The 20,691-nt window shown below is 40.8% G+C and overlaps 1 protein-coding gene across 1 annotated transcript in view; it reads right to left on the bottom strand.

Annotated features, from left to right (window-relative positions):
- slc24a3 (solute carrier family 24 member 3) overlaps window positions 1-19,563 on the bottom strand; it is a 69,065-nt gene extending 49,502 nt beyond the window's left edge. The window contains exon 1 of the mRNA XM_073482176.1: window positions 19,474-19,563. Within this exon, the coding sequence (XP_073338277.1) occupies window positions 19,474-19,537 (64 nt within the window). The 5' untranslated portion in view covers window positions 19,538-19,563. The remainder of the gene's footprint in view (window positions 1-19,473) is intronic.
- Between the last annotated feature and the right edge of the window lie 1,128 nt (window positions 19,564-20,691).

The following is a 20,691-nucleotide window of genomic DNA, read 5'->3' as shown; positions in this document are numbered from 1 at the left end:
GGTTATTGTATGTATTATTATACATTACATACATTAAGCAGATATACATCAATATACATACATGTTTACATTATTCATTACATTAGTGTTGTATTTCAGGCACCTTGTGTTGATCAAAGGAGTAAATTCTGATGTATGTTGTTAATGCAGGACTGATTTTTTTTAGGTCACCGTACCCAATAAGCAACAAAGTCTGTGTCTGTGCGTCAACAACAAATATAGTAGTACTGTCTATAATGGTAGCAATATCTTAAAAGTGAAAAACATGGCAACTCTAAAAAAAGTGTTCAGGTTAGAACTGACGTACAGTATGGTAAAATACATGACACTTAAACGTGCCTTAATTCTCACTCTTTCTTTCCTTAACCTGTAACATTCTGGATGAGAATATTTTATTCCACCTTTACTCCACTAACCCCAAGACTAGATGACTTGACAAGCAATCATATAACCAATAAATCACTGATCATCTTAAACAACTAAAGCCCCCACTTATCTACTAACTTTAAAGCCTGCATGTCAGACTGGAACAAGTTGTGTCTCGTCTCTATTAGAGTGTGTGTGAGAAGACGATGTGCCACACTTTGCAGTCGTGTGTGAAAACCTCACTGCTACAGAACACAGTTTCACAGTCATGTTGAATGTTGAGTTAATAGGAGAGCTGGACAGATGAGATGAAGCCTCAGCAGAGCATCAAGTTCATTACTTAACCCAGTAATGTAGTTCTGTTATACATTATAATTTGATTTCACCAGCCCAACTATCAACTTGTTAGGAAGAAATCAATGTTAAAACCAGTGTCTATATAAATATTATCATTTTGTTTTGGCAGATGGTAAACAAAGCACACATTGACAGAGAAGAGAAGAAGTCGACAAAAGCAAATACAACAAGCATTCTACTGAAGCAATTGACCAGAAAACAGGTCCACCTTAAAAAGAAAATCTTGTCTAACACTGATCAAATTACAGACCTGATTTAACCTTCATCAATCATGCTTATGCCATAGATGCGTGCCCATAAAGTTTACCTGAGCAATGAGGGAGTACTGCTCAAATTTCGAAATCACTTATTTTCTAATATTAAATAGTACTTTCCTCAGCAAGTAATGAGTTATGCAATATTGATTCAATTTTAGGAGGATACAAAGAAATAAATGGATTTGTCTCAGTAACTTCCCCTTAACCATGGTTTCCACAGGAGGCAGTGTCAACTCTGACCTTACTTGTTGGTGACCATTCACTGCACCACCAAGGAGATGACAGAGGAGGAGACCTGTAGGAATTTGCTAGAAACAATAAAAAATAAACCTCGGCTACACCTTGCCGTGATGTTTTCAATATTTCGGGGACCTTTGGTTCAAAGTCCGATGGACCACTTTCTATCATTAGACTGATCAGTACAAGATCAGCAGAATCAAAGTGTATCCTCACCTACAAAAAAACCCCACTGTATCTTTCTCCCACTGTATCCAGCATCTTTCCACACAGAATTGATTCTTCCAGGTAGTCGATCAGTCAACTCTCTATCACAAATCCTGACTATCACACTGCAGCGGAGAATCAGAAACACACTATGTGCACGCGCTCAGCTACATCCACTCAATATCTCAGAGCAAGATCAGTGTTAGTTTCAGTAGGCACTTCTGTGACACACTCTCTCTGACTCACACACACACACAAACACACACACACAAACACACACCAGCTTTGCCTTGCCGGGTGATTGCCCGTCAATAAATCGATACAACTATGAGTGGTTAGGATGACACTGGTCCCTTGTGTTTTTAAGAAGTACTGTATGTGTCAAAGAAGATTCTCCAGAGGGACTATATACTGTATATCTATAATAATTAATAGTGTATAACCTTATTCACAGAGCCCCTTTCAAAACAAAGTCACAGCATCCTAACAAAGGTGTAGTTATTTTTTAATGCAGAAATGTTACATATTATATCTTTAAGAAAAAGACTCCAGGACTTGAAACAGAAGGATGTTAGATTAAGCATTTATACATTACACCAAGATAAAAGAGCTATACATGCAAAGCCCATTACAGTGTTCCCAATTTGTTGCTTAACAAACTTGACAGCTCGTTAATGGTCTCATTAGCTGACACTGTCAGACAACACTCCTGCTGTGAGTGTGTAAGGTTGCTGTCATCTCAGACATCTCTCACTCTCATCTCTCTGTTTGTCTCGAGATCCAACCCGGGCTGAGAGGAGAGGTGTCACATGAGGGGAATAGGTGGAGTGGAACGATCCCATCTCCTCCTGAGCTCAGATGTGCTGTGGTCAACTTCAGATAAGGAATATTTGTTTCCTTGATAACAGCATTCATACATTGGGTCTGTCCAATATACTTAAAAACAGATTTTAACCAATATAAAGATTTTATATTTCACATATATGCCAACTTCAGTAGATACAGTATCTCTGAAACACAGTACATGAGATGTCTTTGACATAACATCAACACTCTCACACTCTCTTGATAATGTTATTTCATTTTGTGAATGCACTACACTAAAATTCTTGTCATATCAGACTGCACAACACCATAGTGACCAGTACCTCCTGAGCCACTGAAACTCAAATCATACATCATGTAGTTATAATGACAGGTACTGCACATGTATATACAAACAGTCTGTATGAGTGTATAAACATCTTTTATGAATTTAATGTAGACACACCATAAGTGATCAGAAATGATCTAAAAGGTGCATTATGTAGTATTGAAGAAAACATTTTAATCAGAAGAGAAAGATCTTCATTGACAAACAAACTCTCTTTGTTTTCATGACTGAATAAACAAACTGACCTTAACAGACAAAACAATGTCATACTGTTGTACTTTGTTTATATTTGGCGGACCCTGCCACCTTTCTAGCTTCAAACAGGGTTCTGTGGACCTTATTTTCCTCTGAGAACAGCTTGCTTATTCACTTATGGAAAAGATAAATATTTCCAAGATTGTATTATTACAACATTAACATTGTAAATTTTGAAATTCTGATGTTGAATTTTTTCTCCAAAACAGCATAGTGCCCCTTTCAGAATAAGTCAAAGTACAAATCGAAGATTATTTTTATAAATGAGGCCCCGTAGCTTCAAAGTTAAAAATAATACAGCGTTGTCTTCATCAATTAAACCATCTTTGGTTGAGTGCTAATACAGGCATCACCATGCAGAGGGCAAATTAAGCAGACAACTCACAGAATTGATGTTCGGTTGTGACTTAATTGTTACAGTTAATAAGTCTCACATTTGTAGCAAGTAGAATTTTGATTCAGATTTTTAAAGCCTTCAGTAATCTTATCAAAAGATGCTGAGATGGTGACATTATTCATTTTGAGACAACAATGCCAAAGCAACTGGAATAATAAGATCATAAATATCTTATCACGCTTTATAAAACTGGCAATCCTTTATTTTCTTGTAATACTCGTTAGAAGAAATGAATCGTGACCAAAGCTGGCTCCTCTTCAACATGTCGAGTCAAGGAGAAAATCAACAAAGAAGCAAGAAGGATAGAAATGAGGCGACATTACCTCTCAAGTGTGATGAGATTTTTGAGGCAAGTAATGTTTCATATTTCAGAAACACTAGCGCTGAAGAGAGAAAAGAGGGAATACCAAATAATTTTCACTCTCACTCACTTTTGACCTTTCCCGCAGACAAATGAACTAAATCTGCTCTTTCTTTCTGAACCGCAGCAGATCCATGTCTCTTTGGATGAGCATCCCATCCAGTATACATGTCACATAGAATAACCAACATGACATTAGCACGATGTCACTTATGTCACAGTGCGTGAATGTAATACATAAGCGCCGTGTTCCCTTTGTCAATCAAACATGATGCATGAAACGCCCAGGTCCAGAACCTGAAGACATTTTCACTTTCTCTCTACTACCGCGTGAAATAATGGCCCCTCAGAGAATTCAAAGAAAAAGGACATCGCCTCAAACTGGTATTCTCCTTGTGTCTTATGATGGGGGTATTGTGGGAGGGGGTAGGTGGCTCTGGGGTTTCTTCAAGTGATGTTGATATTTGGTTCAGGATTGTTATTAAGAAGATGCAGAGCAAATCTATGAATTTGGATGGACTAACATTCTCCAAACACCCTAGCCACATACCTCCAATTTTAAAAGCAAATGTTGTGAACCCGTCCATTCTGTCAAGTGGTTAGTTTGGGAGTCAGTCTGTCTGATGGAGTTCCTACTTGTTGTCAGACAGGGAAGTGTTTCTTTGACAGCTTGTGGCTAAAATACACTAAAATACACACTCAATATCAAAGTGAGTGGACTTCTAAACAGTTCTTGCTTCTCATCGTGGACTGAGTGAAAGCACATGCACTTTGATGGCTCCCAGTCAGTTTGGGAGCCACTACGTAACATTTAATTAATTTTGTGATCCATTGTGGCCAGGCCTCGGGACTAATGGCATCCCATCATTCCCAGGACCATAGAAAATGTGTTTGGGATGCACAGAGATCTTCTCCAGGACAAAAGAGATTGAATTGTATTTCAACTCGCTTAGGAAATAAAGTGAACTGAGTGCTGACTATACAGCCTGTCTTAACATGCTGTTAGTTATCTCTCTTTCCGCAGTGCTGCGGACATCCAGGTCCAGAACCTGAAGAGATTTTCACTTTCTCTACTGCCATGTGAATTCTCCTCCACACAGCAACACAGACCAAATAATGTATGAGGTTCAGCGCAGCAAAGAGTAAGAGTGTGTGTGAGAGAGGAAGATTATCTCTGTGGAAATGTCTAGAAATTGGACAAAACACACACACACACACACACACACACACACACACACACACACACGCACGCACACACACACACACACGCACACACACACACACACACACACACACACACACGCACGCACACACACGCATGCACACACACGCACACATATTTCAGTACAAATTGTCTCTCCGGTGCAGAAACGACTTCAGACAAGATAGTTACATAATCAGGGTATATTTGCCTAAATTGTCCAAAAATGGACGAGAGCAAATGTGTGGTGCATTCTCTCTGTGTGGGTCCCACGAGGGGTTTGAGATGAACAAAGCAGAGAATGCTCTCAGTCAGACAAAGCTCAACATGACTAAAAGGCAGTCTCATAATACCCTGTTCTGTGCAGGTATATGACTGTGAAACCCACTAACACCCACTAACATCTGGCTTTTGTCTTCAGTGGGGAAGGGTACAATCACCATTTATTCCCATGTCCAAAAGAGGTGTGACGGTACACGTCATGATGATGACGTGTGTTTTTTTCAACGTGTTTCCCCCGGTGTCCTCCTGTTAATCTAAACATGTACCCGCTGACTGTTTCTAATCATATGGATGCTGTTATAATGTATTGTGATTGAGATCCTGACCCACCAAACATCCTGGAAAGTGACAACGTTACGTTTTTTATTCTAAATTACATAATCGCCATCAGTAAACAGGACGCTTTCTGACTCTTTCACTCGCAGGGAGGGATGCTGGGATCCTTCCCCACTCTGCCCTGCCCACCCCACACACCATTTGGCTAAGCCAACAACATATGCAAATGTTTTGCTGAAAGTTCAATATTTTCAACTTTCACAAACAGGTGAATGATGCAACTGATGGCAATTCGCACCACCTGACTGGAATAGATAAAAATTGGCTTCTATTCACATCTGCACTGACTTTGTCGGGTTTTCATGTCAGGAACGCTGCGGACCAGAAAGCACCCTGGCTTTGCTTTGCCCAAGTTTAGTTTACCAGGTTTTCATGCTCCATTTTTTATGCTCTTCTCTCCTAGTGGTGGTGGTGAAACAGGCTTGTAGTGCACCTGGCTCTAATTTCTGGTGCACCTGCGTAAATTATAGACAGTCAGCCTGCTGTCTCTTCCTAAGACTACTTGGACAGCCAATACATTTTGATAAAGTTCTGAAAACCTCAGTCAGTCCATCTCCTGAAGTTATTCTCCCGTCTTTAGAATATAATACTCAATGCACTTGGAAACAAACTTATAATCAGACTTGAATACGATGGCTTCTGGCAGCCAGACAGCCTATTAAACAGTGAGCTCTCTGACTGAAGAGCAGTCTGCAGATAAGGAGACAGTTTCACTCATTATCTTTCCCATAGAGGAGATTAATATCCTCAGCATATTTGTCTTTTCAATAGGAAGGGCCTCTCTAATCTCTAGCATAATAAGCTTCAGTCCAACTGTCACACACACAGACACACACAAGCACACAGGTGCAGACACACACATACAAACCCAGACGAACAGATTGTTAAATTTCATTCAGAGTCATCTGAGAATGTGATTAATCTGATCAGAGTAATTAAAAGCGTAGAGGGTTCCTCTGGCCTTGCTAAGTGCAGGTGAATAGCACTGTGATTGTGTTTGCATTCGTCAGGGCAACACAAGGGCCCTCAAGGCTAATCACTGCAGGAGAGTTCAATCACACACCCGACTGTGTCATCATCAGCCAACAAGGGCCCCTCAGAGAATTCAAAGATAAAGAACATCGCTTCATACTTCATACTGGTATTCTCCTTGTGTCTTATGATGGGGGTACTGTGGTAGGGGGTAGGTGGTTTTGGGTTTCTTCAAATGATGTTGATATTTGGTTCAGGAATTTGGTTCTCCAAACATCCTAGCTGGCCACATACCTCCAATTTCCAAAGCAAATGTTGTGAACCCGTCCATTCTGTCAATACAAACTAAGTCAACTGGTTCAGTCTGTCTTGGTTCTTGCTTCTTATGGTGGACGAAGCGAAAGCACATGCACTTTGACGGCTCCCAGTCGTCACAGCTAATGCCCAGTTTGGGAGCCACTACATAACATTTCATTAATTTTGTGATCCATTTTGGCCAGACTAATGGCGTCCCATCGCTCCGAGGACGATAGAAAATGTGTTTGGGATGAACAGAGATCCTCTCCGGGACAAAAGAGATTCTTGTATTTGTATTGTATTTTGACTCACTTAGGAAATAACAAAGTGAACCGAGCGCTGACTAATTAGTCTTAACATGCTGTTACTTATCTCTCTTTCCACGGTGTTGTGGAAAGATTGGTGGAAAAACAAAATTAAATTCCCTTTATTCCCTAATTAGTTAATTTTAGCATGCTAACACACTAATGTGTGGCCACCAGCAGGTTGAAGTTTTCATTCACCTGTTAAAATGTCTGGACATCAATTTTCTGAATTGACACTAAACTTGATACAGACATCAATGGTTGCCAGAAAAAGTAACCCATCCCCCTCGGCTTTTCCTGAAGCGTCATATTTTTGGCAACACTGCTGTTGCCATGTATAGCCCCAAATACCTGCTGCCATGGCAGAGGACTCTTTGCATTGTTGTACTGCGATATTGTGCTTACAGTTACTGGTCGCCACTAATATATATTGTCAGTTTAATCCTATCAATAAGGACAGAGTTCCTCAAAGTGCTTACGAAGAAATCGAATTTGAACATTTATAATTCCATGATCACTTGGAAAACTATCTGCTGATGATCATGTGAAATGACTGAGGGCTTCAGAACAGCTGATAGATGGGTATTGTGGTGAGATTGTTTCTCAACCACCAAAAATGACTGGTCATGGTATGTAATGATGTAATGGATTGATATCCTAGCTCCCAGAGCAATCGACGTTTTAGAAAAATAAACCTGAAATATGTGGCATTAAGGTCAAACCATTTTGTGCTGTTATTTTTTTCAATAGCACGGCCAGGTCTCCCACTCAGGCGGTCTGTCATTGAAACCTGCAAACAACAAAAAGTATTACCTTCTAAACTTACTGTCTGGTTAAAACAAGCATTTGAAGAGAAATAACGGGATTGGTTAACCTGAGTAATTCTCAACAAATGTTTGTTTCGACCTGTCTTACATTAAAGCATCAGGATACATAACTCTGATTTTAATCTACAGCCACTAACCTATATTTCACTGCATAATCATTTTCAGTTGTGAAACCAACACTGTCAGATTTGTGGCCTTTGGGGAAACAGCGGGTCTGTTCTGTTCTAATGTAGCAAAGGACTCCTCTGTACAGAGAGGCAGAATGTAGAGGGCTGGTGAGAGCTATGGCAGGTCTTTGCTGAGCTCCTCAATCAAATGCTTAATGAGGACTTTTACATTGCTTCTCTATATATAGCTGCTGGGTCTACCAGTTATTGGGGCTAAGCAGCGGGACATGACTTTAAAACCTATATGAAAATTTGACAATGCCAAGACTGAGCATGAGAAACAAATAATGAATTAAGTAAGAGCTTAATTCACCAGGAACAGAAATGAACACAATTAAGGGAAAATGTCAGACATTGTTTTTTGATTGGACACTGGAAACTGAAAAGTGTAAGTCACAACTCTATCTAAAATGTGTGTATGTGTTTGTATGTTTACATCAGTTCCAGATGCGAAGGGTTTTAGAGTACCTTAGTTACCTCCATGAGATGTGTGTATTGATAAGCAAGCCTTATCATGGACTGTGTTTTGGAGCATGAAATCCAATCCCGCACTACTGGAAATTTCAACAATGGATGGTAGTGCTAAGCCCTTCAAACTGAGCCTCGTGTCAATTGCGATTACTAACACACTGTATAACAATGAGCCTAATAGAGGAAACAGAAGATTCAAGAAGAGGAACTGTAAGGGAGTAGACGTGAGAGCACAGGTGGAGGGAAGCAAGTAGCAATTGATGAATAAAGGAAGAGAAAGTAAAGACAACAGCAGGTCTACAGAATCTTGTCCAATGATCCCACTCTTCCTCAGGGAGAGACCCCTTTCTTCAACTCTTGCCCCCTTCCTTGTGTCTATCCGAGCCATGTGAGGATCCCAGAATACACATGGCAGGTGCTAAAATAGGCTTTGGGCTGGGTGATGAATTAGGAAGGGCATATTTGGGGAGCAAGGGAGCGACAGAGAGAGAGAGAGAGAGCAATGGAGACAGAGAGAGTGAGAGACAGAAAATAGCTCCTAATGTTTAATCACAGCTAGATCTAATACAATACAGAGCCCACAGACAAACCCAGTGACCCTAGCTTAGATTTGCTCATCCATCATAGCTGAGCTCTGACTGTGTTTATGTGTGCGTGTGTGTCCATATGATTTGATTATGAACACATGAGAAAATACTCTTGAGGGTGAGAAATGAAGCTGTTGTTAACAGATTGGGGACAATCAGGAGACAAAGATACACACACACACACACACACACTTCAGATGGTATGGTATGGATTTCTCAGGGCTGATGCTGATTATTAATGTAGGTGACAGATATCCAGTATTTGGAACTGATACACTTTTGCAAAAAAACACAAAACTTTATTTAAATACAAGTTATGCATATGTGTCATTCTGTAATTTGCTGCAAAAGAGAACTTTTCTACATTATCTTTTAAAAAGTGCAAGGAGCCCGAAGAAAGAAAGAGTCCCTGTATGTCAGCGTTTCCTTTTATAATCTCCATCTGTCAAAATTGGAATTAAGACAATAAAAGCACCCCAAAATAACAATAACAGGTCAACTATGTCTAAAAAATAATGAATCTAAAAGGGGTGTGTGGATAGCTTGGATGGAATAAGCCAGAGACTGCGTGGAGGTGATCAGGTTGTTGACCACAGCGGAGTGTCCTGGAATAGCCGATGACGCTGTGTGGGAGCAGGTACAGGTGGAGAAGAGACGTTTCTCCTTAAGGCTGGATAATCAGACATCTGCTTGCTACTATGACGAGAAGTGGAAAAGAAAGGTATGTAAATGTTTGATATTGGCGACGATTTGAGCTGAGATGACAGCATGTGGACCTGCGCAAAACAGCAGCATGGATGAACTAAAGGCAGGGAGACAATCATATTTCAAAAGACGAGGATGTCTAACAGCAACAAGCAGCAAGATGATAGGCTAACAGTGAGAGTGTGTCACTGTGCTATTGGATAGATGTGCCCTGCTGATATAGATAATGACAGGCAATTATGAGGGAGCATGTGTGAGAGCAGTAAATGAAAGGATGGTATGAGAAATAAAATAAAGACCGAGCACGCAAAAAGGTAGTCTTCCTGCCTTGCTTCATTTAAGATTTAGCTTCAGTAGTGAATATCTGCAAACAAATCTGCAGTTCATCAAATGGCCAGACTCTAATTGACACATACATTGTCCACCATACTATATTTAGAGTACGTTGGTGTGGGACCTCTTGCAGCCTGAAAGCACAGACAGATTCGGTTGCTCCTCAATGAGCTGAGTGTCCACTTAATTGTCAGCTCAACACCAGAGTGTTTCCTGTGAAGCGCACACATGCACACACTCATCAACTCTCTCTCTCTCATACAGGTACGTATGCACACATTTACAAGATTGTGACCTTAGTGTGACATTATTCTCAATGTGCTTATTGAATAATCCTCATTCTAATTTTGAATTCACAAAGCCCTGCATCACAGTGTCCCTACTCCCAGCAGGCTGGTGGAGTAGCATCTCCACATGATCCCACACTGCTCTCCAGCATGTAATCCGAAGTCTTCCCCCCACAGTTCATAGTGTCATGCAGTCAGTCGACACATGACGTTACACACAGGATCCACTCAGCTGTGAATTCATTATTAATCCTCAGGCTTTAATTAAACATAGTTGGGGACTTCCATGGAATCAACAGGAGTCGTATGATAACCTCGTTATTTGCAAGAAGCCTGTGAGAACCCATGTGTTTGTGTATGAGCATGCTTATATTTTTAATGTTAGCTCATGTTATCTAAAACTGGCAATACGACACATTTTAAGCACATATACATGATATCGTGTGTACAATTTTAAGGTTTAAAAAGCCTAGAAACTAAAAACCCAAGTGGTACCCTAAAGACACCTTGTGGGTTGAGCCGAACCCTTTTAGCTACATGCTCTTGTAACTTGTCATCATCAATAAGTTAATGCTGCACTAATCCCACATTTGTGTATTAAAAATGGATCAAATAACTATACGTGATGTGAAAGGGGTCCCTTGTAGTCACGAAACCCAGGAGAGTTATCACATCAGCAAGCAGCTGTAAGCTACCTGCCCAGCACCAAACAGCAGACAGACAAGGTCAACAACTAGCTGGTAAACGAAGTGGAGCATTTAACAGCTAATGAGCCAGATATTTTTTTCACAGAAGTTGGTGAAGACTAGAATAGAATGAGAACTTCTTATTTCTGGAGCAGAACCTTGAAGTTCCAGGTTCACTTCCGCTCTCTATTCGCTGCATTATTTAGCTAGGATCCAATTGGTTTGGATAAGCTTTGATGTGTTCGAACAACCACCAGACATAAACAATTAGCAAAGGTTGTTTGTATGTGCATTGGTTCTCAGTGGTTACAACTGATCCGTTAAGTCATTTAATACTGCTTTAAAACCACAAAATTCCTGAATGCAGCTTTAAATGTGCAACATTTCCAGTAATCTCTTCAGCCCAGTGAGTCTGTGTAGTGGAACCCTGTCTTTTAGCTCATATTTGCATGTGATGCCTGTCTGTCTGAATAGCATTACAGTACCGACAGTATTACTGGACTGAATAACATGAACGTGCCTTTGTCCATTATTCAGTCAGAGAAGAGGACAATATGATTCCCAGCATTCTAACCCAGAGAGCAGACAGGCCCCATTAGGTGCTCAGCTTGTTACAATAACACAAAGTCATCTATCAAAACCTGGACTCGCTGTCACAAAGCCTACAAAAAGCAGCTCCTATAATGAAGTGCTGCATGAGCAACAGATCAAGAGGGGTGCGTAACAGAGAACAGACAGAGTGAGAGGAGAGAGAAGGAAAAAAGAGAGAAAGGGGGAGCGAGACTGAAACAGTAGTAATAATAAAAGCAAATGAGAGAAAAAGACATGGAAATTCATATATTTTCATCCCTGATGAGTATCAGCAGGCCATTTGCACCTTTCAGTCATCACACACACAGACCCACACACACACACACACACACACACACACACACACACACACACACACACACACACACACACACACACACACTTCTTTCCAGTCATTACTGTGCCCTCTTCATTTTACTGCAGTATAATTTGCACAGTATCTTTATTTTCCTGTCAAACGAGGAATGTTAAAACTCCAAAAGGGCAATGTGTGTGTGTGTGTGTGTATGTGTGAGAATAACCTCGATGTGGGTTTCCTAGATTGTGCACAAGTGCAGATGAAGGTCAGCTCATCTATGCTCTGACGTCAGTCAGAGTAAAGTGGAGGGGTTAATCTCTGTGTACCTGACATGTTTGCCGGTGTTCACATGGTTGGTTGGTAAGATGTTAAAGCTGCACTGATCAATATTTTCATTTTTACAATGAAGAAAATTACTATTACATTACCATTACTTATTACTATTGTATAATGTAAAAGGTGTCACTCATGATTAACCCACAGAGAATTATCACCTTAATCTGCAGTCCCCCTTTAGCTCAACGGATTGTTTTGGCCTCTTTCAGCTCATTGTTTTGGTTTTCCCAAATGTAACTCTTTCGGGTCAGTTTCACCACTCTCATTAACCTCATCTCCAACTGCAGTTTTCAGTAAATATCAGTTGATAAACCCACAGTAGGCTACACTACTTGTCCAGCACCAAACAGCAGGCTGTCAAAGTTAGCAACTAGCTGGTGAACAGGGCTGAAAAGGCGTGAATGTTGGACTAAACACGAACGGATGTGTACCCAGGAAAGTGTTTACCACCATGTTCAGCATTACATACAAGGTGATACAAGGTCTGTTTTGTTTACAGTGTAGTCTGAGCCCTCAAATGGACAAAAATGCTGTGCAGGTAGTTTCAAGGTCAACATGGTAGCGATACAATATTACGATATTATTATGTTTTCACTGTTTACTAGCTTAGTTTAGCAAGTTAACAAGCTTCTACTTAGCAAATTACATCTGAGGCTGGTGGCGCTCGATGAATAGTGAAGGTGTTCACCGAAGTTATAAGAGTTTATCCTGTGGGGAATATTAATGCCGTACCAAAATTTGATTGCAATTCACCAATGGCAGTTTAGCTGCATTAAGTGTGCTTGGGCAAACACAGTAGGTTACCGTAATAAACTCAGAAACAATGACGCAGACATGGGATTGTTGTGTGGCAAGACAGCAAATAAATAAGTCGACAAACGGAGGAGCTGTGCTTCAGCAAATTCTGTGAACAAGCTCTTTTGAGACTGTGTACTGATGATGTACACAGTGACGAGGGAGTGAGCTCGGGCGAAAAAGAGAGAGGGAGAAAAGAAAGCTGTAGCTGCTGCATCACAGGGGCACTATGAAAGGCACAAGGGTTACAGCTACAGGGGGGTATACCGAAATGATAGCTGAGTGCCACCGAAATGGCGGGAGAGAGGGACAAGATGACAGCATAGTGACCACCAGATAGATGGGAAGCTTGAGAGAGAGTACGACTGAGGAGGAAGAAATGGAAGGATGGGGAAAAAACAGGAGAGAGGTTGTTTGTGTCTACCTCAGACTGGGGAGTGTTGCGCTCTGTTCACACAGACTGACCCAGATGCAGCTGAATTAGACACAGTCCTTGTCATTCCTGCGTGCGTTGAAATGTGTCCATAGCACAGAGTATATAAAACTGGCAAGTACTAAAAGCAAACACTCAATGTTTTATCAGACATGTTTTCAATTTGAATTATAACGCTGCCAATTTGAAACTGTATTCTTGTATGGCTGCTTGTGTTCATTCACTTTTGGCTACAGCAGCTGATGAGATGTTAGTAAGCTGCTGCCTGTTTATGCATCAAGCAGATACAGAGCAACATTAGCTTCAGTGTCTGCCATTTAAACATTGGCTTTTACTTTAAAGTCTGTCAGCATCATCTTATTGTTGCCATTTTCGCTCTTAGGTCCAATAACAGTTGAGCGTGAATAAATACACTATATTACGATGTGATAATTCACAGGGGTTACTTCAAGTGATTTTACAGTACACATACTGGAGTTTGTAGAACATTATGTATTTATTCCTCAAAGTAAGGTATTAAAAATCAATACCAAACTAATGTACGTGTATCAATACTAGTCTTACAAACATGACGATAATATTATGAACAAGACGTCTGCTGAAAAGACAGGCTGTCTTTACTGGCATGTAAACACTACTTTGAACTGTACATACATTATGCAATAATGGGTTAAATTTGGTAAAAAATATCATGAATTGGTCAGCAGCACGATTGCTGATACAGCAAATAGAGGAAGTGCATTTCAGCTATATGTTGCATGTGACTTTATGCAACATGTCCAATCTTAACCATCAATAAATGCAGCTTTAATGTGCCTGCCGAGCACAACTAAGCTTATGGTTGTCTGTGGGAACATGTGGAAGTTCCTCTCAGAAAGGGGAAACTTCTGTAAGTAACACAAGGACTGGTCTATGTTAACCACAGTTTGTAATTTACTCATCACGTGCTGCTGACAAATGTTAGCACACACTCATGCTTCATATACAGTGACTTTTCATTTAGCTGTTATTTAAGGTTCAAACTCATTTACATTTCAGTCACTATTTACAATCAGCCATCTTGTCTGACATCCAATGGAAGAGAATATTCCTCTTGTGTATCTCCACAGCTCTGTCGGCATTCTTTTGTTTTTAAGTAGCTACTTAATGAATCTGTCAATCACACATTGGAGGCACTGCCCAGGGAGGAGCAGCAAATTCAGTTATGGGAAATGTCAGAATCTGCCCATTGGCAACAGTTAGAGAAGTTAAAAAAATTAAGGTACTGTAGAAGAGTAAAGAGGCTCTTCAACGTTATGGTTTGAGTCCTTAAACTTAGCACTGCTTAAAGGATAATTCCAGTTAATTGCACTTTATTTGACAGTTTAGGCAATCATTTCTATCAGTGATGGGTAAAGTTTTTGCTGATGGACTATGTTGTGCTACAATTTACACACAGCATTATAATATGCCTTTAAAATCCATCTGAGACTTTCATTTTGAAAGTGCCCATTAAAACTTCAGGCATTATTTTTCCCATTTTTTGTCATTTTAGCCACAGTGAACCGTAAGTGTCAGAACTGGGAAAGAACGCATCTTCTTCCATCTGTTTAGTTCCGTATTTATGCAGAAATTATGCTATTATAAAAATGAAGTGTAACGTGAATCTACGGATGTACGGCTGAAGTTTTGCATATTTTCATGCACGATTCTGTTAAATGAAAGAGATGTTTGTAAAGGCATCTGTGTGACAGGCCTGCTGTGTAGCTTGCAGTGTTGAAGTGTACTGCTGAGACCATGCTGTTCATGGTGTTACACGTGCAGAGGGGAGCATTTTCACAACAGAGACCCTGTGAATGTTCGTCTCGCTACAACTGCAGGTATGTGGATTTAAGTGCATTTGTACTATTTTTCTGAAAGAATGTATTTTGGTTATTTATTTCATGAGAATGTTATTTATCTTTTTGTAGTGCTGTCTTACTTCTCTGCAATTGCATCGTAGTTAATGCTGGCGCTTGTAATAAACCAGAATGTTAATCCAAAGAAAAGGGACCTCTCTCCATCCTCCCTCCGTTTCCTCCACTTGCTCTCTGACTCACTTTATCCCCCTCACTATGGACAGGCTCCCCCCTTTATCTTTTCTCCCCTTCCGCTTGCCTCCATCTAACCCTCTTCATCTCACTTCATCCCTCCCGTCTACTCCTTTAGCATCTCCCTCTTCTACCTCCTTCCATCACTGGCAGTGCTGCCCCACCCCCCCCAACATTTCCCCCGTCTCTTGTCTCTGTTCTTTTTTGTCTATTTCGGCTCCGAGTCCCGGGGCTTCGTCAGCGCAAAGTGCTCCGTCTGTGCTTCTCCGCTCTCCCCTCCCGTCCTCTGCTAGCGTGCAAAGAGAAGGGGACCCACCGACGAGAGCTTTAAGTTATGTAATGAGATCATCTGGAGACTAATGTTGTATAGCAGATATACCAAGCAGCCATTAGTGGCTTCTCTATAGCACGACCATTTGTCTGGCTGCTACACACGTCTTTTTGGTTTGTCACAGATGGATGATGGAGGGACTTTAGATTGAGCAGCCAGGCTCTATGATATTAAATCCTCCAGATGACAGCGATGGCAACATGTGTTTGGGTAATCCTCCTTCCTATAGTGCTTTTGTCCTGGGTCTGGGTTTTACCTTGTGTTTCCAGGAGGTGAGACAAGGATGGATGGGCTTAGGGGAATGGTGGTCGAATTGAGGACAGATGGAGGACAAGGGGGTATGAGGAGAGGTGTGTGTGCGCATCCACGTGTTGGTCCGCAGGGCTGTGGTGGGGAAGCAAAGACATGGGGGAATGTACACACACCTTGACACGTGTGTTAGTGCATTTCCAAGACCGTGAAAGCCTCGGTGTGCCCAGAGGGGTACTATCACTGACATGAGAGGAGGTCCTGCTCTCCCATGTGACAGTCGATGTGAAAATGCTGTCAATTAGCATCCAACTCAGAACACATTTCTCCATCAGCAGAGGTCAACGTCGACAGTACAGTGTAATGGTCATACAGTTCGGTGCTGAAATGATTTGTCGATTATGGGGCTACGATGGTAGAGTTGGTCTGCCTTAACTCGCAGGGTTTTTAAGTGTTATTGTCAATTGTCAATCAGTTGTCAGTCAAAAATGTTGAGCTTCTCTAATGTTAGGATTTGCTGCCTTTCTCCGTTTTATGTCCCTGTGACTTGAGTATCTTTGGGTTTTAGACTACTGGTCGAGCAAAACGAACAATCCAAAGATATCACTTGGAATTAGGAATTTCTTCAGTATTTTCTGTCATTTTATATGAAACCAGGGGTTTTCAAGCTTAAGTTTTCTGGCATAACATTTTTGCCAAGATATTATAAAGCACTAGGGGTTTTATGATGATTAAAATCAATAGAAATAAGCTTTCAATTTTGATCAGTGAATTCAAGGCAGTATTTACCCACCTCCCACGTGTGCCAGCTTGCGTGCGTGTGGCATGCGTCCGAGGTAATAAGAACTAGCCTGCAGCTGCACTCCATGACACTTATCCACGTGTCCACTGGTACAGAGGTTTTTGTTGGGTTTATTTTCTTGTGCAGAGATCCTTTATCAACTCGTTTGGGAAAAAGGTTTACTCAAGACAGATTTGAGAAACTTCCAAACTTAATTTGTATCTTCTTTTTGTCGAAGGTTTTTTTCAGGTTTGAATCTTTGTCTAAGCCTAACCTGCTAAAAACCACCAGGATACGCTCAAATGACAGTTATCAGGGCATTAAACCAATGATCTGTTGATCTTCACGGATCCAGATGCGATGGTCTGACAAAAGCATAGCCAGCAGTGCTGAAAAATTATTTTAAAATTGAAAAATTGAATCCAGTCATGACCTTAAAATCGAAAGTCAAATCATGGATTTGGAGAATTGTGACACACCAATGAATTAGTTTTAAAAAGGGTTAGGGATCTACCATCAGGGGTTCAAAACCCTGATAAAACTGTGAGGAGCAGCAAATACTCACATGTGAGAAGAAAGATTAACAGATCAAGTGATAATGATAATAATAGCAGCCCTAACAACATAAGCAAAAAGGAAGAAAGAAACCTCTTCATTCTATTAAAAAACACAAATATATTCTACTTACAATGATATAGAAAAGAGCAATAAATCCATACATCTGAGAAGCTGGAACCAGAGGATGTCCAGCATTTGTCCTCATTTTTTTCATTTAAGAACTGCCATTATTCAAATTCATTATCAATAAGATACAGGTGTCCCAAGTTACAAGTTACAAGTTACAAGTTACACTGAACACTTTTTCTCAATCAATCAGCTATTTGGGCCTTTTTTTCTCTCCATGCACTCCCATTTGTTTGATTTTAACCTGTGCAAATAAATAATACTCAAAGCATAAGCAAAGCATAATCCACTCACTGATGAATCCACAAATAGTTTCAATCAGTGCTGCATATCTCTTTCATTTCACTGTAGTTGTCTCCTGTGTATGGACGCACTTGTGTTTTCACTGGTTCTGCATTATTACGATTGAGCTGAAGTACTGTAACAATAAGAGATGTACACCATAACGAACATTGTAACCCATCGTAGTTCCAGAGTTGGGAAATTTCATGACTGATTTCATGAGGTGAAATGTGCCACTGATGTTAAATATTACATATTGGAGACATCTGGCATTTTCATAATGTCTCTGTACTCACTACACATTCTCATCTTCTCTGTGGCCCCCAAAAATAGAAGCTCCAGCACACCGTCAGACTGAAATCAGTGAGTGGGTGAGCTGACGATCTGGTGAACAATTTGCACTAAACTTAGAAACTCATGGAGGTAATCAACAAACGAAAAGTGTGAGAAAAGATGGACGAGAAGATTCTGCAACAGCTTGTTTACATAATGATGATGACACCGTCGGTCTGACTGGTTTTGGAACCGAGTCGATAATATTCAGTAACATTTACTGGGCTGCTGACTTGACCATTAACAAGACCTACTTGGCAAAAGACAGCAAAACATTGGCTGAGCTCAGACCTGGTAATGATATAAAGCTGTTCAAAAGTCTGAGTCCAGCTCATGTACACCCTGTTTATATATCCCAACTGACACCACACAGCCCATTGATCACAACGAGATGATTACTGACAAGTCAGTCAATATAAATATCCCTGTTGGTGATGCTCTACTGTTCAATTGATATTTCCAGTTAAAGAATGCTGTTTAACTTTACACCTCATGTATCAGCTGGTCTCTGCCTACTTGTAGCTGACAGGAAATGGTAGAAAAAGTAGATTTCTGCGAAGTGATACAAGCAACACAGACCAGCACAGACACCGCAGCCATTTCCAGGGGATTATTATTTACAGATGTTGAGCTACAGGAAAGCATGCTCTTGTTTTTTTTTTCCTTTACTGTGATTGTGAATGTGTGCACGGACACACACACACACAAAAAGCTGCAAGTCAACAACAACTCACTCTGATGTAGCTACCCTAATCCCAATGGGATCCATAATGTGTCACATCCTTGACAGCCTTTTTAATGGTGCGTGACAGCATCACTACCGTACACACTGAAGCCACTGTCACTCAGTCACATTTGTTCACAGCCACTTAATGTCTTCATGTTCATTAATCAATATTAACCTCGTGACTAACATTTTAAAATGACATGCTTAATATCATTTTTAATATCACCATGTGCTGCCCACACTTTTTCTGATTATTTTCCTTGCAAACATTCATCATGAATCAATTTTCTTCTTTTATGAATTTTAAATGTGATAAAAAGCACAAAAACAATTACAAATACACACACACCCCCATGGCAATGTGTTTATCTAACCGCATTTTTGCCCTTCAAACAGCCTGTTGTTCCTGCTCGCCACAAACTTCACATGAACGCTTCCCCTCTTCACAACATAAACATGTGAATTCAGGTTGGGCTGACAGACAGCGAGACACGAACACGTCTAAACTGGCCCCTCACCTGCTTTCCGTGCCACAGACTGGAGCCCTACGGCGAGCCCCAGCAGTACCCCCGCAAAGCACATCTGGACGGCGAAGAACTCCTTTCGCTTTCTCCGCCTGGCTTTGCTCCTCCGTCGGTTCAGCATCACTCCTCCTCTGACGGTCGTCTCCGGCATCCCTTCAACCACCACGCGGGCCATGGCGCTCCTCTCTGGGGCGAGCGTTCCGGCGGAACCCCCGGGTGGTGGTGCAAAGGTACGAGAAACTGAAGCGAGCCGAGGAGGAAGAGACGGCAGAGAGATGGGCTGCGTGTGTGCACTGAAGTTACTCGACGAGAGGAGATATGACTTGCTTGTGGATGGATTTGTAAAGTCAGCCCGAGTGTAAAAAAAAAAAAAAAAAAAAGTTTCGTCCGGTCTTAAATTTCAAAATAAAGCGCTTATCGATTAAGAGGTGTTTTTTTTTCTCCAAACAAAAAGACTAGAGCATTCTTTATCTTCAAATGATTTTTGTCCGAGATACTGTCTAAAAGCCTTTGGAAAAACCTTGACTATTTTAATTTAACATTATTATGATAAAATGTCATTCTTGACAGAGAGCCCAGACGAATTTGCGAAACGAATACCTAGGCTCATATAAACTAAATGAAAGCCAAAATTAAATAAATGTATCAAAATTAATTCTTATTTTATGTAAAAATGTATTTTGCAATTTTTTTGTATGTAGCCTGTGATTCACAGAATTTGCATTGAATTCTCCAATAGCACACTGTATGCTAATATAATTGTCTGGTTGACATTTGATGCAAAAATTATTACTGTTATTATTATTATTATTTTAATCAGCAGCAGGAATGGTACCTCAAGATATTTCTGGATGGTCAGAATAATGCAATCGTATTTTATTTTGAAGTTCGTATTTCCGGTTCTTGGCTCACTCCGGAACATTTGCGGTTTGAAGAGGTTACTGATGAGTGCTTCTCCACCGCTTCTTCCTCCTCCATGCTTGGAGTCGGATGGCGGGTTTCCATAGCTAAATGATCAGGGGCATAAGTGGATGCTTGAGGAGTAGGCTGTGGAAATGCAGGCTTGGATGTGCTGCTTCGGAGCTCCGGAGGGGAATGTGTGTGTGTGTGTGTGTGTGTGTGTGTGTGTGTGTGTGTGCGTGTGTGTGCGTGCGTGTGTTATGTGTGCGAGAGAGAGAGAGAGAGAGAGAGAGAGAGAGAGAGCAATACTGA

Source organism: Pagrus major, chromosome 15 (genome assembly GCF_040436345.1).
Source record: "Pagrus major chromosome 15, Pma_NU_1.0".
Lineage (NCBI taxonomy): Eukaryota > Metazoa > Chordata > Actinopteri > Spariformes > Sparidae > Pagrus > Pagrus major.
The sequence above is the reverse complement of the archived record's forward strand: the minus strand, read 5'-3'. Positions and strand labels throughout refer to the sequence as shown.